Here is a 21,476-nt window from a genome sequence, read left to right as displayed (position 1 = left end):
ATTATACTGTATGTTTCCCACTTTCATAGAAATCAGGCAGGATGCGTTTCCCCTTTGTTTGAACAACACAGGTTTGGTGGATGAGATAAAATCCTAACTGTTCCAAGAGGGCACTGCGACTATACTAAAAGTAAAAAAAGAAAAAGAGAAAGTTTGTCACAAAATATACTTTAATGTTGAAACTTTGAAATACAACACACATGCAGTAACTAAAAATATAGCCTACAATACACAGATACCCAAGTATCAAACTCGAATACCTTCAAGTTGGCCGCTATCTCTTGAAATTATCGACAGGGTAGGGCCAGAGAAGATAATTTGTCATGGAATGTTTCTTTGACTCATCCAAGCTCATCATTGTTATAAGTAGACAAAATATGCATCAATTGGGTTGGGTTTTAGTATGGAAAAAATACTTTGTCTTACTGGCTTTCAGTACCAATTGAAGATTACCAGTGCTGTAGGAAAGTGCACAGCTGATGATTTACCAGTGATTTCAGCATCTTGGCTAAACGGGAAAGTGTGGAGACTTATCAGTAGTCATTTACCAGTCACTAGAGAATCATTCCCTTTAAATAATGGTAGAACATGTGTAGCTTTCCATACATTTGGAATTGTCCCTGTAAAAAGTGGTACATTCAAATATTTTATTGCTACTGTGGGTCCTGACAGCTTTCAAAATTGTGTCATCAGAAATTGTCAAGGACTGATCCATTGTGAAAAGAAAACGTTTGTTTTGAATGTTTTAAAAGACCAGTGATCTCCTTCAAAAAGAGAAACACACCTCGTCAGTTTAAAAGTTCTCCTTGTTGAAGTAGAATTTGGTCTTCCGAGGATCTACGTCTGAGTATTTGACACATTTCTTCTGCAAGACCTTGGCTAAGGCTGCAGGGCCACACAGGAACGTCCCCACCACTGACCTGAAAGTATTGAAAATTTAGATTTTAAGCACAAGAACAAATTAATCAAACAAATTAACCAGTTATCAGATCTACTTAACGAATTGAGAAAAAAAAAAAAAGTACTTACGTAGGGTTCTCTTTGCGAACTTGTTCAAACTCCTTGTCCCAGTTAGGCCTGCCGTAATGGGTTTTCTGCTTGAGACCGGTCACCACATCTTTGTCTTCATCAAAATGAACCATCACATGAGCAGTCTAGGAAGAAAAATGGAGAAAACTTAATGAGGTAGAGAAGAACCAGTCTCAACCATTCAAAGTGGGAATTATGAGCTTAGACTTAACATTAGTGTTACTGTAGCCAGTGGTGGAAAGTAACTTGGTACATTATTTTCAAAAGATTTTTACACATCATGATACCTTGTTTGATGCCAATACTTTGGAACTTTTACTAAATTTTGATTACCGGACTTTTACTTGTAACAGAGTGTTTCTGCATTGCAGTATTGATATTTTTACTTGGGTAGGCTTACTTTTTCCACCACTGACTGTAGCTATAGACAATACATACGTGGCTCTGATCCCAGCCAGTGAGGTAGAGTTTGTAAGTCAGGAAGTCTGCCATTCCTCTTTCTTCCATCTCCTTCTCCAGTATCTGCAGAAGATCTGCAAACCACTCAAAGGCGTGCGTTTCTCTGCAGAGCCAGTAGAAATAGATCTGCAACCGGGAAATGAATGTGAGCATTTTCAACAAACTCTTACGCAAGAGCATTCCGCATCACTGCTTTGTGACAAAAAAAAATGATACATTGTGAAAACAGTGTTAACGTGAGACAATAACCACCTTTGTCTTGGATTCATGTGACCGGGCATTGCATATGTCAAAACAGAACAACGGATGCGCATGCTTAATGAAAGGCCAAGACAGACAGGTTAGACCTGGTATGAGTTACCTTTCGGGTTTTCAGCTTGGGGTTGGAGTTTTTGAATTTGTACCAGATGGACTTCAGAATTGAGGCAAAGGGAGTGACTCCAATGCCAGCACCGACCAGCATGCTGACCTCATAGTCAAACACATCCTCACTAGCTGTGCCAAATGGACCATCAACACCCATTCTAGGGAAGGATAAATCATAGTTAAATGGACAAACAATGTCTGGTTTTATCCATTATCAATAATGATGTGTCATATCACTGAATCAAATGGGGAAAGTTCTAAGCTGGGCTATTGTCACAATTATGGCCTGAAGGGTGCATTGTGAACAGCAACATGTTATGGCCAGAGAATTCTGGATGCAGATCATGTCAACATTGTAAAAGTGCTCACTTGGGTCCCTGAGCACCCTCTGGAAGCTGCTCCACCATACTGATAAGTTTCTCAGTCCAGTCCCCTACGGAACGGATATGGACACTAAAGAAGTCCTCCTCAGGGGCAGAGGTCATCGTGAAGGGGTGCCACTCTAGCGGGGAGATGGCTGGGCAATTGAGGAAGACGTACTGCCCCACATCCATCTTGAAGCCATTTTTCACCAGCTGCAGCTCCAGCACCTTGGACGGTCGCATCACGATCTGATGATGGAATGCATGACAGTGATGGAGCACATGGTTCATGCGACTACACCCAGCAATTATTCCCGAAGGCCAACAGATGACTCATTACAGAAACTTACCTTTCTGTATTGCACCGTCTGCATGTAGCGGATGAACCGCAGCACACGCTCACACAAATAAAGAATCATGGGACCAATCACCCACATCCATGTCTATGAATAGGGGGGACAGAATGGGTTATGGTTATTTGGCTTCTAGGCAGTTCTAGGCAACAAAACATGGATCATAATGAAAAAAGTCTCAGTTATGCAACCACAACGGTACACAGTAACATCAGGACCGTTAATTTAACTTTTTAATGTCCATAACACTAACCTGTGGGAACCCCCCAGCAAACTGGGGAATAGGGCACTCAGGAATCCGTCCCCAGTCTTCAAACCGATCCTTGCAGAATGTGAAATTGTGCGCCGGATCTGTGGTCGACTGAGACCGCACAACGCGCCTATGAATGGGATACATGGGTCACATGAGGGGACATGCTCCTAAGAACAAAAATATGTCCTACTTATACAGAATGTGGGCCCTGACTTAATCCTTACCCTGCTCCGTGGAAGACGAGGCCAATAAAGAAGATGATGAAGAGATGGTGTGTGTACCAGAAGACTTCAAAGTAGTTGCGCCTGACGACCTCCATGGAGGACGTGATGATGAGGATGAGTGCCAGTGTGATGATGATGCCTGTGAGACCCGCAATGGAGGTCAAGACAAAGAGTGTTGGGGTCTGCTGTGGATTCTGTGTCGCAAGGAGTTGAACAGGTACATGTCATTCCAGGCCAAAAAGGCAGATCAACAGATGTGTATAAAACATTGCGTCCTTTGTTTGCCGAGTCACGGACTAACTCATACTTGATGGAAGCAAGGCAATAACTGAAGACCTCTAAATACTGAAAGTGCTGATCCTGCACTCTGCAAAATATTTAGTTTGGTTTGGAGTAATGCGTGCTGTACCCGCAGGTCCTTAAAGGCCAATATTAACAGTTTGAGAGGGTACAGGGCCAGATAGGTCTGAAAAGCTGCACAATAACTTACATCTGTGGAACGGATAGGGTTCAGGTAGGTGGTGTTGTCGAAGTCTTCCAGATTGGACAAGGCTGTGCTGAGCCCATCATACTCCCCTCGTCTGCTTCTGCTGTACCACTCCACATTGAGCAAATGTGCAAGTAGGTGCACAGCTATCAGAGCACAGAGGAGACATCATAATACCAGTTATTGTATTCGAGTTCCACTTGTTCATCCCTGCCCTTAATTAAATCAAACTTAAAATTAATGAAAGCACGGTCCTTATTGAGGCTGGTATTCATTTTTGTTTTATTTTAAAGAACTCTGTACTTGTGGTTTGATAACATTGTAAAATGTAAATGAGTTAAAGAGAAGCTACGTTTCCAACCAGTCACTTAATGTTGAAAAGACAAATGTTCATCAAAAACACTATTGTACTTCCAATGTATCAGCTCAGATTTAAATTCACAAGATTAGCCACATTTGTAAGTCTATTTATTTGAGCAATCTTTACCTTCTTCTTTCTTAGTATCCGCAACAAGTGTGTGTATATACAGCATATGCCCATGAAGGGATGAGTGTGTCCTACCTGTCATCAGTGCAATCATATAGGCAACCAGCTTGTGAAAACTTATGTTGTTGTCCAGTTGTTTCCTCATTGTTCGGCCACAACGCTGAAAGAATCCAGAAGGTTTGAGACAAGCAATTTAAAAACGTGCAACAAAAAACTTCACATATACTTCATATGTTAATGTGGGTCTCTGGGCCCCAGAAGGGTTTAAGGTAAAACAAACAGCTTTGTTTACCAGTTAATTGAAACCATTTTATGGTTCCAAAATGGGAACCTGTTATATAATGAGAACATTCTTAAACTTTGTTAAAGCAGCACTATGCAACATTCCTCTTCTACCCCAGATTTGAACTTGGTTTCCTGCTTAAGTGCTGAAAGATTTACCATTGACCTAATAAAGCCGCCATGCTTGCTCTGGTGATAAATTGAATCTTGACCATCAGATCAAAATCTGTGTCAGAACCTGTCTGGGTGAGACATGACCTTTGCCAGGAACTAAATGTCTCAATAGAAGAACAGGGAGACAAAATACAACCACCCCAATTGTATAAGTTATATTGTATTACATACGCTACCATACAGATTGGACAAAGTGAGAGAGAAAAAAACACTATATGGCATACACACACTACATACAGTAGCATACACACACACACACACAAATTATATAATTTGAACTATGTTAAATGCCATGTAACAAATTAATCTCACCATTATGGTGCCTCGGACCAAGGACAACAGGTTTCGGCATACTGGAAGGAGGATCAGCATGCAGTTGAAGTTGAGGACAGCTGCAGGAGCCCTGGCCCAGGCCAGAGCAGACTGGACAGCAAAACAAAAACTAAATATTAATGTGGCCTCACACTAGATCATATTCTGGGTCACCAGCAATTCAAACTTGCATCAGTGACAGATGAAAATATGTGCCGGTGTGGCATCACATCGACTCACAACAACTAAAACTGAGATGATTTATTCATAAATGAATTCACTGGTTCATTTTCTTACAGCTGAAACACGATTGGGTAACCTACCCCTAGAAGGTGACGCGTGTAGAAAAACTGATCCGACAAATCATAGAACAAGTAGAACCAGACGAATAGGAATATGTTGATGCCCATCCAGACAGCCTGCAAGTCCAGCCATGGTAAAATGTTCACATCATAAATATTTTTCATTAAATAGCAAATATTTCTCAGGTCCATATTAAACTACTGCTGCCTCTAAACACGTTTACAGGTTAGGCATATACAAATTGACCTACCAGAAAGGCAGCTCCAAGTCCATGGTTTACAACCCAGTTACCCATTTTGGGGACCCTTGTCTCTACTGCTCAACTCTAACACTCAAACTACATCTTTTGCTCACCTGCAGGACTTTATAGGCACCTGCTCAAACCACTCCCATTAAATGAGCGTCTAGACTGTAGTAGCCTATCTATGGCTGGCTATGCAATGACTCAGAAGGAAGCAAAATTCACATTGCGTTCTTCTCAGGAAGTCTAGAGGAGAATCGCATTACTGGGAGCAACGTCAACACTCTTTTCAGAATGGAGATAAGAACCGGTTGGTGGAATGAGGAAGCACACCTGTCCCGAGTGTGACCATCAAGAGATTTTCCTTAGAGATGTTATATTTTAGAGGCTACAAATATTTTATTTAGATAGGTGTAATGTTCCCTATTAATTAGTTATTTCACCCTTTGTGTCTTCACCTTTAGTGTATTTTGATTTGTGTATTTATTTTGCCCTTCTTATTTGTGTTTGTCATTTGTTCATAGGTCTCTGGGAGGGAGGGCAGTGATGATTTCATCAAGAGTGATTGGGGTGCACCTGGGCCCATTGTTCACCCCCTTTTAACCCAATTAAGAGGCCGATTCTACAAATGCCTTCTAAATCAGTAGTTCTCAAACCTTTTCATGCCAAGGACCCCCAAAATTAGATGTATTTGGCCGCGGGCCCCCATATGAAAATGTTTTGTGCCAGGGACCCCCCAGAAGAGAAGATGTTATTTATTTTTTTAATGATTCAACATTTTACAAACACGTTAAAAGATTTTTTTTTTAATGTTCAAAAATAGCAGATGTACAAGCTCGCAGCGCGGCACAAAGTGACGCTCTGTGAGCTTGTACATCTGCTATTTTTGAGAACCACTGTTCTAAATCGTGTGTGTGGTGTGTGTGTGTGTGTGTGTGTGATATATACATGTATATATATATATACACACACACACACACACACACACACACACACAAACACAGCTAAAATCTAAAATGACACAGATGCTTTCCCAATTTTAATGGGTTAAAGCCCTGCCTTCCGTTCATTTGGTTTTTCCTCACCACCATGCAGTCCTTCCAACATGTTTTTGATACATGCAACACACTACACAGTACACTCATTACACTGACTACTGATCTTCACATCTCAGTGTTTGTTTGTTTAATAGAAAATACTTTTTGCTTTTTAACTGCGTCTCCCCCGTTTTCTTTTCTTTTTTTCTTTGCGGCTCTGGTACCCTTAGGCCAGGGTCGTAACAATAGGCTATATGGAAGAAGAAAAAAACATTGTTTTTGTTGTATTTTATTGAAATAAATGTTCAAGTAATAAAGCAGTAGTCAAGGCACTGACATACAATCGTTACAAACCATACAAATAGAGACAAGCAGTAAGTTAACGTCACTACTTTAGAACCCAGACACCTATTTATTTTCACTCATTTTAATACATAATAATAAATTCTGGAACAAAAAATAACCAAAATTTACTGAGACAAACACGTGTGATAGCATCCAAGATCGCAAGATATTTTCTGACAATCCCATTTGACAGGTGCTTTTCTTATTTGTTTGACCACCTTGTGCAAGGCAAAAAAAAGGCAAACCTGAACAAGCATACAGTGACAAATACAAGGTATGTTTAACACAGTGTAATAATAAGAGTAAACACTGCCCTCCTGTTGCATGGAGATTCTTCAAAGTGCTGACACACACAGTATGCAGTGTTATAGGCAATGCCCATGGAGTAGGGTGGGAAAACCCTGAGAGCAAGTAAATTGGGGATGTCCCAGTCAGTCTCTGTGGCTCCTGGCTTGGGTCATATTTGGCACGTTTCCCACACACCTGGCCCACACTATCTGACCTAATGCGCTGCTCTCTCTCAAGGCAGCCTTTGTCTGACCTCATATGCTGCATTCTTTAGCCTACTGGAGCCAAGCAGTAGATATAAAAGTATGGATAGGTCATCAGTGCCCTACTTCCATGTTCACAGCCACTTACCCGGCGATGCTTATTACTATGGATGCCATATAACAAACGCATCTTCATATCGAGCAACCATGCCATGGAGGCCACCATGGATTGATTACATCCTCTTCTGTGTTTTATGCACACATACAGCGTCAGAAATGTCTAGTCTATTTTCAATGCACTGTCTAATGTGTGTGAATAATATCCCCAATAAAGACATGAGTAATTCATTTGACTGGCAAGACCAAGAATGACAAAACTTCTGCACACTTACAGTAAGTAGAAAAGATAAGGCCGCTGTTCAGGATACAGTGCGTGGCTTATCTTACTCAAGCAAAGGTGTGCATGCAACGGTGTTCTTCATACAACAAAGGATTCTAATTTCCGAGTTGAACCATCTGAGTTCTGCTTTAGTGGAAGACCCATACCCTCTGTGGTGTTGTGCAAGCACCAGTATGTCTCCCTCTCTGTGCACGTAAGTTTGCAAGCACGTTATGTGAACCACTAAAGTCCTGGCTGGGCGGCTCCTTCAACGGTGTCGTCCACGATGGCCGTCTCCCGGTCTCCCAGTTGACTGGTGATGTCGGGGCGCTGCACGTTCAGTTCCACCGCCTCCTCGTCCGGCGCCAGCACCATGGTGGCAGTCGTGGAGTAGGTGGGGGCCGCCTGTCCTTGCCGCCCCTTCTCTCCTCCCCCGCCCCTGTGACAGCAGACGCAGTGCAGGCAGTCGTGGACGTTATGCTTGAAGAGGCGTCTGCAGGGGTGGCAGAACTGATAGAAGAGCAGCATGAAGAGCACGGCCAGGCTGTAGCAGATCAGCAACTGGGCCACCAGCAGTGGCGCGCACACGTACTCGTAAAAGTCGGACTTGAACAAGTACCACAGCGTGATGAGCAGGGCGTTCTCCGCAAAGCGGGCGCAGTAGTAGGCGGCGTGTCGGCCCCAGTGCTGCTTCTTCTCGATGAGCTCTCGATGGGCCAGGTCCAGCTGCACCGCCGACCAGCAGAAGACGTTGATGCAGGCGTAGAGCAAGGTGAACAGGCACAGCACTATGGTGGTGTCCAGCTTGGAGAAGTTCTTCTCCAGGTTCTCCGGCAGCACGCCCTTCCTCGCCCAGAACTCGGCCCAGGGCATGAAGAAGAAGAACAGCAGGTTGGCCAGGCCGACGGGTATCACCCAGTAGGTCAGCGCCGTGCTGAACAGGACCAGCGAAGTGACACGCGTGGCGATCTCCAGCCCTCGCCACACGATCATGCAGATGTAGGCCGCCGGGCGGACGCGCACCTTGTAGTCGTCGTATCGGATCTGGATGGCCAGCACGCTGCACACCAGCGCCCCGTATGTGATGGAGATGAGGGTGATGATCATTAGAGCCACTGGGAACACAAAGGGGGGGTCACTGGTTAAAGCGGCAATGGCAGCAGGGAGCGCTGAAAATGCCTTCTCACAAGCAATATTGTAAAGATTACATTGAAAATGTAGTCAGTTAAACATCACTAATCAGCTACATGCAGCTGCAATCAGTAACATGAGTAATGTAATCTGATTACTTTCAGCAAACCGTATCACTTCATTTCTTGGCTGTAGCCAACCCTGCTCACTAGGGGTGGGAAGGTATCAGTGAACTCATGATAATAGCTTTAGGACTGTACTACGTTATTTATTATTCCATCATTCATTCATTTCAACCCAGTGCAACTAAATTGAAATACCAAGCAATATAAACATCAATATTCTTACATCTGGCGCCGAGGATGTACTTTTCCTGAATGGTGGCGTACATCTGCAGTGTGAGCTGGGGGGTAGAGCCTAGAAATGCCTGGATGACAGCAGTACGCTTGAAGGCATTCCTGTGAGCAGCCAGCATGCGCTCCGAGTGGCCGATCTCCAACTCCATTGGCAGGCCCTGTCCCTTCTTCAGACTGATCTTCCTGGATAATGTGACATATGGCTCCTCCTTTTTGCCTGCCCTGAAGTAGATCACCAGCGCCTCGATACACCTGGGGAAGAGAGACGGCATTGATGAAGGATGAGTGATCTCTCTTCAGACCAACAGAGGGTAGTAGTGTTACTGTTAAGTTTAAAATACAATATTGCCAGAATTGGAGGGTTTAACCCATTAAAACCTGAGGCTGATTCTACAAATGTCTTCTAAATCCTTAGTTTTCTGAAAAACGTTTCTATGTCAGTGGTTCTCAAACTTTTTCATGTCAAGGACCCCCAAAATTATATATATTTGGCTGCCGACCCCAGTCTCAAAATATTTTGTTCCAGGGACCCGCAGAAGCAAAGATATGAGTTGAACTTTTTCGCTTTAAATAAATAAATATATATATATATACTAAATAAGACTCATGCACATATTGTTGGATCTTGTTGGATATATATACATATATATTCAAAGATTTGCAAACAATTTCACATTTTTTCAAAAATAGCAGATCTACAAGCTCATAGCGGGGCAAGAAGTGATGCGCTATGAGCTTGTATATCTGCTATTTTTGAATAGCCAAAGACAAAGTATAAAATAATGGTTAAAGTGGTTAAAATCTAAAATGACAGATGCTTTCCCGGTTTTAATGGGTTAAGTGATTGACCAGGATTTACACCCCGATGGCAACAGAGAAATGTTTTGGCAGGCAAATTTTCTCTGCATTTACAGTACATGGACAATATTTCTACATTCAGAATAATTCCGATCAGAGATTCCAAATATTATGACATTTTAAGATAAATCTAGAATAAATATATTGTATATATTATTTCATAAATTAGGACATATACTGCCTTATCCAGAGTCAAAGGTTCATAATTCATTACAATTTATGAAAAGATTTCTCTGATTTCACACGGTCCAACGATCCCTGGCATAGTGTCTCCACCAGGGGGCAGTCAAAAGAAAGAAACTACAGGTGACAGCTACCACCTCAGCACTGAATGAAAGAAAATGAAAAACAAGAAGGGTGTGGTTCCCTTTGAGTTTGTAAGAAACATGATAACATTAACCCTATTCATGAAGAGTTCTACCACCTTCCAGCAGCTTTCTCAACTACTAACTTTCAGAAGAAAAAGTTAATTTGATCCACTTCATTAACAGCGTGGCGTGGGAAATTATCACATCCAAATCATCAGCCTTTAGCTAAAAGTATAGCAGGTAAATTTTACAAGACGCTTTTGTCAGGTATCCAAACAGACCAGCCATTATGGACAAGGGAACAACATTCTTCAAATTGGGCCTCTCGTCCACACTCCACCACCACACTTTACAACAATTTACAATTCAGGCATTTAGCACACGCTCTTATCCCAAGCGACTTACAAGTGTGTAATTAGAGTAAATGGCATGAACCCTAGTAAACAAACAACAGGGTAATAGTCACATAAATAGAGTGCAAAGCCATAAAATGGAGTGCTTCAAAGAAATGAGGATACCAGGTAAACCTAGCATCTGTAACCAACATGCTATCTAAATAACATTCTTAACATTTGTGGTCAAGAAAATACAATCTAAATAACAGAAACAAGTAAACAACAGTTCTGCATAGCGTAACTAGCATCTATCAAAAAGGTGACAAGAGGGCATACAAGGAGCAGCGGAAATTTGATGGGAGCCAGGAGAGAGAATAGTCTAGGAGGGCATGTGGAACATTGGTCAGGGTGTTTTAGGGAAGGTTCTTTAAGGTAGGAACAAACTATCAGTGTTAGGTGTGAGCGGGTTACATCAACATAAGCGACAGAAATAGAATGAACAAGCTTGTGAAGAAGGCAGGTTCTGTCGTTGGTGCAAGAAAGAGCTGCCAGAGTTCTCACAAGCCTTGGCAGCACATCCCCCCACCCGTTAACAACTGCACTGGCAGTGGCTTCCTGTTAAAGGAGAATTTCGGCCAACGTTTTTCTTACTTTTTTATGATGTTAGGATATCCTAGGACGAGTGGTACAGTACAAAAAAAACATTGGGGGAAATTCTCCTTTAAGTTCCGCATCTATTACAAACTCCTCCTTCTCACCTACAAATGTCTCAACGACCTGGCTCCACAGTACCTCTCAGGCCTCCTCCATGAACGTACTCTGACTGTCAAGGAACCTGCGGTCCACAGACTTGGTTGGACCTTCTCTCTATTCCCCAAACAAGCAAGCGAACCTTAGGGGACAGAGCCTTCAGTGTGGCAGCCCCGACCCTGTGGAACTCTCTCCCAATGGAAATTCGCCATGCTCCAACACTGGACTCTTTTAAGGCTGCCTTGAAAAGACAACCTATTCTCTCATATGGCAAATAGTTGTTTGTTTGTTTGTTTGTTTGTTTGTTGGTTGTTCGTTGTTTTGATGTAAAGCGTCCTTGGGTTCATGAAAGGCGCTATATAAGTTCAAGCTATTATTAGACAGGATGATGTGGAGCCTGGACTGGAGGTGGAGGCGGGGGTGGGTGAAAGGAAGAAGCTGGTAGCCATCATGACAAACCCGTCCCACCATCTCCAGTAGGAAATAGTGGGGCAGCAGAGTAACAGCGTCGTATGCAGATTCACCCTCCCACACGGAGGAGTGATGAACTGGGTCAGTCCTTTAGTCGATGCCAACCGTGCGGTACAATGATGCCAACGGTCGCTCCGCTACCAGGCATTATTACGCTTGGTCCTCGGATTAAGGTCTAACGACCAATGTGACTCTTGCTCATGCTATGACCCTCTTTTTTTGGCCCTCCTTATCTTTTATATCTATTATGTTTTGTAATGGGTGGAGACAGAAACCGGAGGCCAGTGAAGGGAATGCACCCGCCCACCCTTAGATCAACACTGGCAATTTCAAATAAGCTTTAGGAGGCTATTAGTCTTGTAGGGACACAGATGTTGTCTCTAAAAACAACATTTATTTGCAAATCCAATGTTACTGACCCATGCCCTGTTTGGAAAACATGTACTCAATATGATTATAAAGCACAAAAGGTCATGTCAGTCAGACCCATTTCAAAACACAGAGATACTGTTTCTTTTCAAATAGATTGTTACAGGTTAGTCAATAGCCATACTTTTACCTTAAAATAAAACGTACAGAAGAAAATGCCCTCCAATGAACGAGTGATTGGAGATTGGAGAAAAGTAAAATCAAATAGTGATTGCAGAAATTACTGCATTAAATCATAAGCAAACAAATACATAATCTCATCATTATCAAATTAAAGGTATTGGTCAAATTGTGTGCAGAACTCATAGATTCAAAGTGTTCAAAAGGGTCTCCCTGTCTGCTGGCTCTCTGGATTTTTAGTAAACAGAAAATACATTTATCCCACCTGAAGATGTATTTTCTGTTTACTAAAGAGCTGGAGAGACGCTTTTTACTGAACATACACTCTATAGCAGTGATTATAATTGGAATACAGAGCTTTAACCTTTTAACATAACTTTTGTTTTTAAAGACAACAATATCACTAACACGTATATACTGAGTATATGGCTGTCAACTGAAATGGGCCTAAAACAATTAGCTAATTACAAGCTTTGCTTTGGTAATACCAGCAGGCTGCAATATAATGAGCTTATGTGAGCTTGTAGATCGACAAAGGAACTTTGAGTAGAGGTAAAAAGGAGGGGCCATGGATAGACCCTTAGGGGACTCTGGTCAGCAAAGTATAGGGTTCAAATGGTAAAGAAAACAGCTCTATTTTGAGGCTAATATTATTGCATATGAATGCTTTCATGTTTAAAGGTGAAAATGGCCAAAATTGGAAACATGAGGGTTTAATATGAAATGTTTGAACATAATCCATGACATACTGTAAATTAAAGTGACCTTAAATCCACGATGCTCTGAGCAGCTGTTCTCAAGACAAACTAGGCTCTTTGCAGATTCACGCTCCACCCCTAAATCTCACAGGATGGTGCTGGAATGTTATTTTTTTGGTCCAAAGTACTGACATCTCCAACTTTGGACATGGATTCCACATGTGTTCACTTGCTCCAGCAGTTCAGCTGTGCGCTACTGGGCACTGCTGACATTTACTCTAAACTCAGGAGTCAGCCATTTTCAATCACTGTTGTTTCAGCTGTTGTGTGTTTGGGAATTACATTTAGGCTAGTCTGGCCATACCATGCTGATGCCATGCAACACCAGACCTCCACATTTTTCACCCAACAACAGTTTTGGATGCAAAACGTATAAGGAGCACTTCACCCATTTTCAACCTTGTCTTCATATAATTGATCCTCACTAATGTTCTTTACAAGATGGTACCATTTCTGTCTACTGGCTCTGCATCTCAAAAGGTGGGCTGTGGACAGTTCAGAAACTTGTCTACCAGTGACATCATCGGTAGGCAGGTTTGGTACATTCAGACAAGATAGTTTTTTAATGATAAAGAACAATGGCTGTAGCGAAAGGCTGTAGTTTGTATTAGTCCACCAGGGGATTAATACAAATTTATGATGTCATTGGTAGGCAGGTTTCTGAACGGTCCACAGCCCACCTCTGAGACACAGCAAGTAGACAGAAATTGTAATGAGCATTAATGAGGACCAATTTTATGAAGATGAGTTAAAAATGGTTGAAATGCTCCTTTAAAGACCGGTTTTGAGGATAATCTTGCTGTCATTTAAGTATGCAGTATGCACTCATCACTGTTTAGTGTTTACTCCCTTGTATACAGTACATTCCAGTGTGCACAAATCTCTCTTCGCATGCACGTTTAGTTGTTTACAAATACACAAACATACAGTAAAGCTGGGCAATATATCAAAATGACTGTGCATCGATATCAAGATATGAGACTACAGTAGATATTGTTTGGATATCGTAATAACGTGATGGCATAAGTATTATTTTACTGGTGTTAAAGGCTGCAAAGTTATGTAATCTTTGGAATTTACTGTTTTAGTTGCTTTTACCCACTTATTTATATTTGTGTACATATTTTGTCAAAGCACCAATAGTCATCTACACAATAACATCATAATATTGATAGAGGTATTTGTCAATAAATATTGTGGTACTGATTTTGTCCATATCGCCCAGCCCTACAGTGTAATCTCGTCTGTGGTTTACTGTGCAATACAGTAGAGCAATGGAGGGAGGAGGCACAGGACCATAATTTACTGACAATGCTTCTAAGGAAATCTGGCTCAGCAAAGAGCTGAGAATGCAGCTATGGGGGTAGTGCACTCAGGCCAGCATGCACTTAGGATTCAGTAAGCAATTGAGAGGCAGACCGAATATCACTTAAGTATATAAAAAAATGCACGCCTGAAGAACGGATTAGCCATAGAATCAATATGCTTAGATTCTATATGCACGTGATATACACAGTCTACTCATCTACATTCACAAGCTAATGTGTGCGCTCACAGCTCAAACACAATGTCAAAGAAGATTGGGGAACATAAAACCATATAATCCAAGAAGAAATTCAAAAATAAATAAAGGCAGTTTCTTATTGAGGAAATTGCTTCAACTGCTCTTTGGCTTGACACAGCAAAACATCCTGTTGTGAGAAACAGTCATTGGGCATTTGCATGCACAGCGTAGGGACTTCAGCAGGCACACTTTGAACTCTCAAAAAGGAAAAAGGAAATGGCTGAAGAATGCCTTCAATCCTAGGTTTCATGCAAAGCAGTGTGTAGTGTTTTTTCTTCTTTTTTGATCATGTTTAGCTACTACTCCTGCACCTGTGTATCTACTCCTTTTTGCACAAACCCCTTTGAACTCTGCAAGTTTAAAAACCTTTCAGAGCGCAAAAAGAGACACACAACCATTTGCTTTCACTGTTTCAGTCATCAACATGCTGAGACTGCACCAGGCAGTCTTAGTGTAAGGATGTAGCTAGTCTGTCTGCCTGGGGTGAGGATAATATTCTCAGAAACAAGTCATGACCTGACGTAGATAATCCGACTCCACACACACACACAGACACACATTCCACACAGAGTATGGGGATGATGACATCCTGCAACTCCACCCAGTTAGACTCAAATACAACTACAGTAAATAAGGTTCCTAAAAAGACTCTGAATAGGCCTATATCTGAAAGAAAACATAAATTAAATTCTCGACTTTAAAAGTAAAAATGTACAGTTTTTCCCAGCATCATTTTAAAGCCATTGCTGAGTTGCTATGAGTCATTGTTTGCCCTGCCACTGTGCCACAGATGATTGACAATTACATCATCCCCAAGCCACAAAAGAAACACCCATCAGTGCCAAGTATCAGGTGACGTTAGGTTAACATGTAGGAGAACAATGTAGGAGAACATGACAGATACTCCAAACAAAACTACGATTCAATCGTTGGCCTCACTTGGGCATATACTGAAAGCAAAGTGAAAGATGTACACTGCAATACATATAAATTATTCCAATTACAGGTTGCATATTAATCACATAAAATATTAAGCGTAGTGTATAATGCTGACTACGGTTGGGACAAATTGTCTTTTAGAAAGGCTTTTCTTGGCTGAAGGTATTGCAAATCGTTGGCCCAAGGGAGGCATCCCAAGCCCCAAGCTCAGGGTGGAGGGGGTGGACAAGGCCACAAATCATTGCCAGAGGGTCTCTGCATGTGTACTGTATACAGTAGGCCCATAGCTGTGTACAGCTGCCTTTGCTCTCAGCCGCTTCCCTTGTCAGTAGAACTAACAACAACACTGGTCTGTTTGACTTTGTTTATTGTGAAAAACGTCCATCCATACTGTACCATATCGTGTGCTGGGGCCAACGATGATTTTGAGTGAACTATAGCCAAACCAATACCAGACTTTTGGGTCCGATGCCTATCCCGATTTTGGAGAGTCATCACCGGGTACCGATGTTTTGACTGATATTTTGTAAAAACGTACATTTTATTTAACCACCTAAGCCCTTATTCAAACATTTTCAAAAATAGCTGATCTATAAATTCATGATACGTATATTCATCATACAATGTGAGCTTGTAGATCTGCTATTTTTGAAAGACTTTGACAAAGAATCTTGTCTTGACAAAGAAGTCTTTTCAGTTTTCACCCATTATGCCCAAAATAGGGAAACATTGGCTGCATAATTGCAGATACCCATATTGTCAAAAAAAGTCAAATAATGGCAGATTTATCGGTCAATCCGATATATTGGTCGGGCTTTATTATGAAATACATAAAGCCTCTCCTGAGCACAGTGGAATCCAGTGTGGATTAGGATAAAATTCCTAATATAAGATCTTACAAAAAGAAAATAAATATGCCTATTGTCTGCAAAGCAATTCATGTGGTTCTGCTGCCAGTTTCCTTACAGCAAATATTAACATAATGCATCGTCATCTCTCAATGTCATCTTGAGTTCAAACTTGTGTGTTATTTGAAGTTACACGCCAGTCAGCCAGCCAGGGGGTGTAACATGTGGTGGTCACCGACATGTGTGCCTTCTTCTCAGCGAGGAGCTGACATCCACAGACACACAGGAGTTTCAGTGTGTATAATTATAGTACTGTGGCTCTCAACCAAACACTGAGCATGGTCCAGTTATACTGTGAATGGCAGGGCTGCAGTGCAAAGTGCTGCTGCATTTCAATGAGTATTGAATGAGTTTGTCTGATGGTTAAGGCATTTAATCATAAAGGGTGGGGCAGAGTATACATGGATCATGTGAATCCTGTGTACTGAAAGGATAGTGTAGTGTGTATAACGTGTTTGTTTTTTTACTACACTCCACATCAATGCTTGGTTGTGAAGATAAAAGCATGCGTCATCTTTTGGATGACATGAAGCACTGTGGTCTCCTGAAGCCCTTGTAAGCATAAGCATCAATCAGGCCATCATTTAGCGTATCTGGTGTCGTGGTTATCAATAGCTGGCTTGGCTGGCATATTTCACTTATAAGCTTTTCTAAAAGCTGAACTCCATTAACACAGCATAACATTTCTGTCTATGCAATACTTTACACAGGATGTCATTCATTCCATGGCAAGACACCTACCCTTTTGGGTCAAAAGACAATGTTGTAGCCTATTTCTTTTCTTGAAAAAGGCCACGCCCTTTTAACTGACTGTTAAAAGCACCCAATGGTTATTTGTGCAGCACACAAACCAAAGTTAAGCTCGGGTATAACATTTCAAAATACTAGACAAATCAACATGGGGCTAAGCCCATGAGTCACTGTTTGTCAAAAAGGTCTCTTAAATGAAGTCACTAACTGCTATAGCCCTAGAATGTCTGTGATATTACATACATACATACCTGAAATGTATGAAATATCACACACCATTCTAGGGCTACAACTGCCACTGATTAACTAATTTTGAATGGTATGGTCATAAGCAGCAACATTGCTTTGTTAATTATCAATATACACAACTCTCAATACAGAATGTCTTCATGTTTTAACTTAACATGCACACAGAAAGCCAATTTTCTTCCATAGGTAGCCTACATTAATAGTGTTTACAAATGTTTTAGACTGGGCCTTCAGCAATCAATGGTAACATTTCAAATCTTAACGTTATTCTTGTACTCGGGTCAAATGTTCATTCCATGAAGTTTGAAACTGCAGCATTTGCTTTTACAAAACAGTGTACTTGCTGGTCTTTTTATCTATATTCATTTTAGCAGAGATTTTAGCATTTCAGCAACTGTATGCTAGGCTTACCAAAGATTTGATTTCACACAGATAGCTGCCATCTACTGTTTTGCATAACATACATTTGAGGAAGTATCTGACTTCAGCATTGTCTTTTACACAATTAGACTGGGAACAATGTGTCAAGGCATCAAGTGTAATCCCTTCAGAGGAAATCAAGTGGCCTTTGCATCTGGGTGGCAATACGATTATGTTTCCTATATAAATGAGGGACTCTAAAGCCGTTTGACACTACTGTAACTGTGATTAAGGGCTATAGAAATAAACTTGACCTCGGATGAGGTCATGTGACAGCTATAAAACAATGTCACAGTGACTGGAAGAAAAAACAAAGACAATCCAATCACTTCAAGGGACTGTCTGTAAAAGAACCGAAAGAGTGTGTGTTTGTGTGTGTGTGTGTGTGTGTGTGTGTGTGTGTGTGTGTGTGTGTGTGTGTGTGTGTGTGTGTGTGTGTGTGTGTGTGTGTGTGTGTGTGTGCGCGCACGTGGAAAAAGTACTCAAATTATTTACTTAAGTAAAAGTATCAGTACTGCAATGTAGAAATACTAGTTCTGGTCCAGTGCTAACCTAGCCTGGTAAAGCCCCTCCCTCCGGAAACTCTTATTTCCATTTGATTTCAGGAAGGAGTCTGGCCTGAAGGCTTGTCTGGGCGTTTCTAGCCCGTTCACCAAATGGACGAGTCTATCAGCGTCGTCGCTCATCGTTCTGTGATTGACAGCGAAAGTTGGCCAATCAGGTGGCGAGTTCGCGTGAGCCCGAATGGAACCGAGTGCAGCCGACCAAAAACGAATGGCAGCCATTGTTTTTTGTGCGTTGTATTTACTTCTTACTTTCGGTTTTAAAACGCTCTCAAACTTCTTTTTTGAGGCACGGAATTTACTTTTAAGATATCGTTTGGGTAGAATTTAGATGTTTAACTTCATATATGTGGTCAATTAATCATGACAGAGCCTATTTAAAATAAAATTCAGAGAACCGGCAGGGGCGGGTAGTGACACGCATGTATCCGAATAAGGCAACCTATTTTGGGCGTGGCCGTCTCAAAGGTCCCGTTGCGTCACATTAGTCTGGAGGTGGTAAAAATGCACTGGCTGAAGGGGAACACTGCTAATTGGCTGAAGGGGTTGTCAGTCAACGGTATTACTGCCGCCCAACTCCAGCCCACAGCCAAAATTGCAGAATGGGCGATCATGCCAGACTCACTCCTGAAATAAATTACAAATGAGATTTCCGGAGGGAGGGTTTACCAGGCTAGTGCTAACCATGGATCACAAGACGGTCATCTGTCATGACCAATGATGTATCAGGGCTAGTCCAGTGCACACAGCCTCACGCACTGGACCAGAGCTAAATCCCAGGCCAGGGGGATATTCCAAACCATCGGTGAACCAGTACCTACCTAATAACGGGGCCCAGTAGGAGTAGGTGTAACAACAGGGTCAGAGGGCGATCTCTCCCCACGTCTCTGTGAATGAATATCAGTGCCATTTGCGTCAGTATGGCGGGCACCAGCATGAACGTGACCGTCATGCCCATCCATATCGAGTCGTCGCTCTTGTCGTACATGGCGCACACCACCGCTGCGCTCACGAACTCGGCACAGTACAGCAACGTGGCGAGAACCACGCTGAGTGGTGGTCGAATGCGACTGTGATTCACGACCAGCACAAGTTCTCCGTTTTCTGCCACTGTGGTGGCATCGTCTCGTTGAGAGGAGCTGCGTTCCGGTTCAGTGATCTCAACCGTGTCGTGCTCCATGATGGGTAACTTGAAAAGTGCTTAGATTGCAATAGTTTGGTATGTTTAACTTCATACAACGTTTTATTTAAAAAGGGGGGGGGGGGGGGGGGGGGTGATGAATCAGTTCCCAGAGTCCTCCAGTGAACGAACATGAAAGCGGTTCATCTTTTCCAAGCAGTGAGGTCTCAGGGTCCCACGTTGTTTACACCTGGTGAGCAGAGGTGGAAGAAGTACTCACATTTGTAGAAATACTCTGTTACAAGTTAAATTCAGGTATTCAGAATTTACTTTAGTAAAAGTACAAAAGTATTGGCATCAAAATATACTCGAAAGTTCCAAAAGTACTCATTATGCAGAATGTCACATTTCAAGTTTTCCAAATCTTTTGAAAATAGTAGATCGTGATGCACCAAGTTGTGAGCTTGTAGATCGGCTATTTTTAAATAGCCGAAATATAACGCTTGTGTGGTTAACGTTGTTTGGTAGGCTAATAAAAATCTAAATATAAAAAGTAACTAGTATAACTAAAGTTTTACAATCTTTTCCTCAGAGATGCAGTGAAGTAGAGGTAAAAGTATTGAAATTTATAAATACTCCAAAGGAAAAAATACCTCAACATTGTACTTAAGTACAGTACTTCAGTAAATGTACTTAGTTACTTTACACCACTGCTGGTGAACATGACAAGTGGAAGTGGCTGTGCAGCGTTTCTTCGTGTATCTCCAACAACAATCTCTACTCACTTTGCACCAAGTTGATCACTCACTGCTGTTCAACGTCTGAACGGTTGGATCTGATCCATCCCGAGGTATTGAGGCCACCCATACGTGGCAACGGTGGCGTTATACCACCCCGTGTGGCAATGGTGGCACCACTCAGTCTTTATCTCATACTACCAACCCCTTAACGTACGCCTTCCACCAGTTCACAAAGTATCTCGAGTGGGTCGACACAGTTGTTGCATTGTCATGATCGGAGACACGGGAGGAACGTCCCGTATTGTTGCAACAACGACCGCGTGCAAAGCAGTGGCTTCGTTACAGTCTTCATGTTCACAGTTTTTTTCAACGTTATTCTTCCGATCGTAAATACATGATCCAAGACAAGTCAGCTGCAACTGTAGTGAAGTAGTAAGATCCCACCCAGACTGTGTGTGTGAAAGGCAGGTGTGTCGTCTCTCTACCACACATACACATACACACACACACACGCTCACGCCGGCGGCCAGTATGACTTGGTGCGTAGACCGAGCGTAATGTCTGGCCTCCCCTGGGTCCTAATGCGTTGGGGGTACAAGCACAAGAAATGGACCTCTCAAATAAATAAATAATCACACACAAACAAGACACCCGCAGAACACAATAAGTGGCTATGTAAGACAGAGTGAGAGCAGGGTACCTGTCATCATGGTAAAGCCCCACTAGGCAGTCTCTCTAATATATGTTGGGTCGTCCTTATGCCAGTGGTGGATAAAGTACTCACATTTTTTACTTAAAGTATCAATACTGTAATGTAGAAATGCTCTGATACAAGTAAAAGTCCAGAATTCAAAATTTACTTAAGTAAAAGTACAAAGGTATTGGTATCAAAATGTACTTAAAGTATCAAAAGTAGAAAGTACTCCTTATGCAGAATGACAAGTTTTCAAATGTATAAAGATCCTTTGAAAAATAGCAGATCTACAAGCTCACAATGCGTTGCATTGCGATGCATTGTGAGCTTATAGATCGGCTATTTTCAAATTGGCCAAAATGTATGGCTGAAGTGGTTAATGTATGTTTTGTAATAATAATCTAAATCTTCAAAGTAACTAGTAGCCTA

The 21,476-nt window shown here is 41.9% G+C and overlaps 2 protein-coding genes across 3 annotated transcripts; both read right to left on the bottom strand.

Annotated features, from left to right (window-relative positions):
• Nucleotides 1-152: 152 nt before the first annotated feature.
• On the bottom strand, nt 153-5,465 carry nox1 (NADPH oxidase 1). The gene is made up of 13 exons (XM_080415382.1): nt 5,342-5,465; nt 5,112-5,207; nt 4,789-4,899; nt 4,096-4,180; nt 3,537-3,679; nt 3,047-3,240; nt 2,823-2,949; nt 2,567-2,659; nt 2,224-2,465; nt 1,850-2,012; nt 1,468-1,614; nt 1,030-1,154; nt 153-920 (listed from the first exon to the last, which is right to left on the bottom strand). Exons 1-13 carry the CDS (start codon nt 5,384-5,386, stop codon nt 794-796), a joined length of 1,698 nt encoding a protein of 565 aa, XP_080271508.1. The 5' UTR covers nt 5,387-5,465; the 3' UTR covers nt 153-793.
• A 1,187-nt stretch (nt 5,466-6,652) lies between these two features.
• xkrx (XK related X-linked) lies at nt 6,653-20,851 on the bottom strand. 2 transcript variants are annotated; one of them, XM_080415800.1, is made up of 5 exons: nt 20,399-20,851; nt 19,776-19,863; nt 19,315-19,743; nt 9,064-9,323; nt 6,653-8,699 (listed from the first exon to the last, which is right to left on the bottom strand). In XM_080415800.1, the coding sequence occupies exons 3-5, from the start codon at nt 19,671-19,673 to the stop codon at nt 7,828-7,830; spliced, it is 1,491 nt and encodes a 496-aa protein (XP_080271926.1). In that variant the 5' UTR covers nt 19,674-19,743; nt 19,776-19,863; nt 20,399-20,851; the 3' UTR covers nt 6,653-7,827. The 2 variants fall into 2 exon arrangements, with proteins under 2 accessions (XP_080271926.1, XP_080271925.1); XM_080415799.1 differs by having other exon boundaries at nt 19,315-19,863.
• Nucleotides 20,852-21,476: the final 625 nt, after the last annotated feature.

Source organism: Gymnoscopelus braueri, assembly GCF_963280865.1.
Source record: "Gymnoscopelus braueri genome assembly, chromosome: 20".
Classification (NCBI taxonomy): Eukaryota; Metazoa; Chordata; class Actinopteri; order Myctophiformes; family Myctophidae; genus Gymnoscopelus; species Gymnoscopelus braueri.
Note: the sequence above shows the minus strand (reverse complement) of the source record. Positions and strands in the feature narration are given on the sequence as shown.

Bases quoted from the DNA above. Each gene is read 5' to 3' on its own strand.
- xkrx (XM_080415799.1), bottom strand. From the start codon at position 19,673: ATGGAGCACGACACGGTTGAGATCACTGAACCGGAACGCAGCTCCTCT. The intron at 9,324-19,314 runs GTAGGTACTGGT...TCTCTTCCCCAG, and splicing joins CTACTGGGCCCCGTTATTAG to GTGTATCGAGGCGCTGGTGA. The intron at 8,700-9,063 runs GTAAGAATATTG...TTGTGTTCCCAG, and splicing joins GTACATCCTCGGCGCCAGAT to TGGCTCTAATGATCATCACC.
- nox1 (XM_080415382.1), bottom strand. From the start codon at position 5,386: ATGGGTAACTGGGTTGTAAACCATGGACTTGGAGCTGCCTTTCTG. The intron at 4,900-5,111 runs GTAGGTTACCCA...TTTGCTGTCCAG, and splicing joins ACACGCGTCACCTTCTAGGG to TCTGCTCTGGCCTGGGCCAG. The intron at 4,181-4,788 runs GTGAGATTAATT...GGATTCTTTCAG, and splicing joins TGGTCCGAGGCACCATAATG to CGTTGTGGCCGAACAATGAG.